The sequence below is a fragment of the Mastigoproctus giganteus genome, chromosome 8 (assembly GCF_048544385.1).
Source record: "Mastigoproctus giganteus isolate SK-2022 chromosome 8, ASM4854438v1, whole genome shotgun sequence".
Lineage (NCBI taxonomy): Eukaryota > Metazoa > Arthropoda > Arachnida > Uropygi > Thelyphonidae > Mastigoproctus > Mastigoproctus giganteus.
Genome location: NC_143582.1, coordinates 305,943 through 308,431, shown reverse-complemented (window position 1 = coordinate 308,431; position 2,489 = coordinate 305,943). Strand labels below are relative to the sequence as shown.

The 2,489-nt window shown below is 41.0% G+C and overlaps 1 protein-coding gene across 1 annotated transcript; it reads left to right on the top strand.

Annotated features, from left to right (window-relative positions):
• Positions 1-858: 858 nt before the first annotated feature.
• LOC150081182 (uncharacterized) lies at positions 859-1,302 on the top strand. The gene has a single exon (XM_090379398.1). The coding sequence runs from the start codon at positions 859-861 to the stop codon at positions 1,300-1,302; it is 444 nt and encodes a 147-aa protein (XP_090235524.1).
• The last annotated feature ends 1,187 nt before the right edge of the window (positions 1,303-2,489 follow it).

The following is a 2,489-nucleotide window of genomic DNA, read 5'->3' as shown; positions in this document are numbered from 1 at the left end:
TATGTGTAAACCATTTTATTGACACATTTCCTAAAATCAAAAAAAAAACTCAAACACCAAAGAAAATTTCTGCTTTTTAATGAACATTTTAAAAAGGTACACCTATGAACAAACAGTAAAATTTTTTTTTCAGAACCACTCCAATCCTCGTGCTACTGCTGCTGTTCCTAGATAAGATCAGGATGATGACAAATATAAGTAGTGCGATGTCTTCGACATTGTCCATTCCCTACCTGTGGAGAAAGAGAAATGTTAGCAGACTATTATAATCCTAAAGTAATAGGTAGTTTCAGTTCCATTGATGCTCTTCAAAAACATACTAAATTACCAAGACATGTTGTGCGCGAATTCCTAGCTAGTCAACCGACTTACGTGAGACATCGACAGCAGAGAATTAATTTTCGGAGGAACCAAATTATAGTTCCCGGACTTAATCACACTTTTCAATGTGACCTGGGTGACATGTCGGCTCTCGCCGACTCAAACGATGGGTATCGTTACCTTCTAGTTTGTGTAGATTGTTTCTCCCGATATTCTTGGGTCAGAAAGCTGAAAAGCAAAAAATCCGAGGTTGTGCAGGCGTTCAAATCTATTTTCGAAGAACAAACACCATTTTCTGTTAACTCCGACCAAGGAAAAGAATTCACGAATGCTCCTCTTCGTCGGCTATTCCTTTCCTTTGGTATCAATTTCTATACAACAAGATCAGAAAAGAAGGCAGCTATTGCCGAACGCTTCATTCGGACACTGAAAGAAAAAATTTATAAGTGGATTTCTTATTCCAAAAGTCAGAAATATATTCACGTACTCGACGATATTGTGGATACGTATAATCGTACTACCCATCGTTCTATAGGTATGGCCCCCGTAAAAGTCACTCTAGCTAACGAAGAAGAAGTGTATAAAAGACTCTACCACAGCCATACCAAAACCCTGAAACCGAAATTTAAAATCGGAGATAGAGTTGTTTTGAGCAGTGGGTCTCACCCTTTTCGCAAAGGTTACTGGGGGAATTGGACGAGAGAAGTGTTTACTATTACACGTGTTTTGAAGCGTAACCCTGTTGTGTACAGTGTGACAGGCCGTGATGGCGAGCAGATAGAAGGAACGTTTTACGAAACACAGTTAAAGAAAGTTAATTTTGACGATAATCTAACCCCTGACGTCTACCCCATCGAAAAGGTACTTAAACAAAAGACAGTTAGAGGACAACGTCAGTTATTAGTCAAATGGTTAGGCTACCCACAAAGCTTCAACAGCTGGGTCAGCTCACAAGATGTTTTTCCTTACACTACCCAGTAATGCTAGTATGGATCTGCATCCCAGAAATTCTCAGTCACAATTCACAGTGGAACTGCCTAATGTTGTTTCTCTATCGGGCAAATGGGAAGTAGCACTAGCCGAGGTACATTTCCCTCTTTCATGGTATAATATCTCCGATGGATGGAACATATTCTCACTGTACCCCAAAAAGAAAAAAGAAGTCAGAGCGATGACAGTATTAAAAGAAATGTATACCACTTCCTCAAAACTTATCGATGATGTTAATTCTGTAGACAGTGACATTCAACTGAAAGTGAAAACTGACGGAACGAAAGAACAGTTCACGTTAAGGGTGAAGAACGAGGGTATTGTGAAAATCTCTAAAGTTTTTACACGGGTTATAGGTCTCGATAAGACATTTAGCGAGGATCAAGGAGGGTTCCATATTTTCAGAAATTACCACGTCGGCGAGTGGGTTTCCAAGAAGGAAATTACATTGCCTAAAGAAGCATCCGATAGAACGATCACATATCGGGGTGTGAAAGCAGAAGCTGTTCAGGTCTGTAAACTTCCACGAGGGAGCTACAAAAGTATATCACAGGTGCTTAACGCCATGATGAAGCTGGAACCCCAACTCGACGCAAAAGTGAACTCCATAGATATAGTATCTATAGAAATCGATCCTTCGGTTTACCTTCGCTTCCCAAAAACAGGGCTCGGTCAGATGTTAGGTTTCGAAAAACTAGGCAGAGACTTAGAAGGTAGAGTTTACGCTAAGTACCAGGCAGATATATATAGAGGTGTCAGTTCCTATTTCGTCTATTGTAATCTAATTGAGGATCAGGTTGTAGGTGACACAAAGGCTCCACTGTTACGAGTCGTATCGTTTTCCAATAACGGAGAGTTCTCGCATTTAGATTATTATCCACTCCAGTTAAGCACGTTCCATACAGTAACCATCCAAGTGCGTACAGATAGCGGTGAATTCGTGCCGTTCAGTGAGGGAAAGACTACAATTAAACTCCATTTCCGTGAACGATGAATGCGTACGTCCATTACTACACAATGCAAGCAGGGGGGAACCCCTACTTCGCAGGGCCCTCTATCCAGAGAGGTTACGGTTTAGGAAGCATCTTCCGAACAGCATTCCGTTTTCTCACACCGATACTCAAACCTGCAGCAGCTTTCATAGGTCGACAAGTACTGTCGTTAGGACGTAATATCGT

What these genes read in the sequence shown, in the direction of transcription:
- LOC150081182 (XM_090379398.1), top strand. Translation starts at nt 859, where the DNA reads ATGGCCCCCGTAAAAGTCACTCTAGCTAACGAAGAAGAAGTGTATAAA.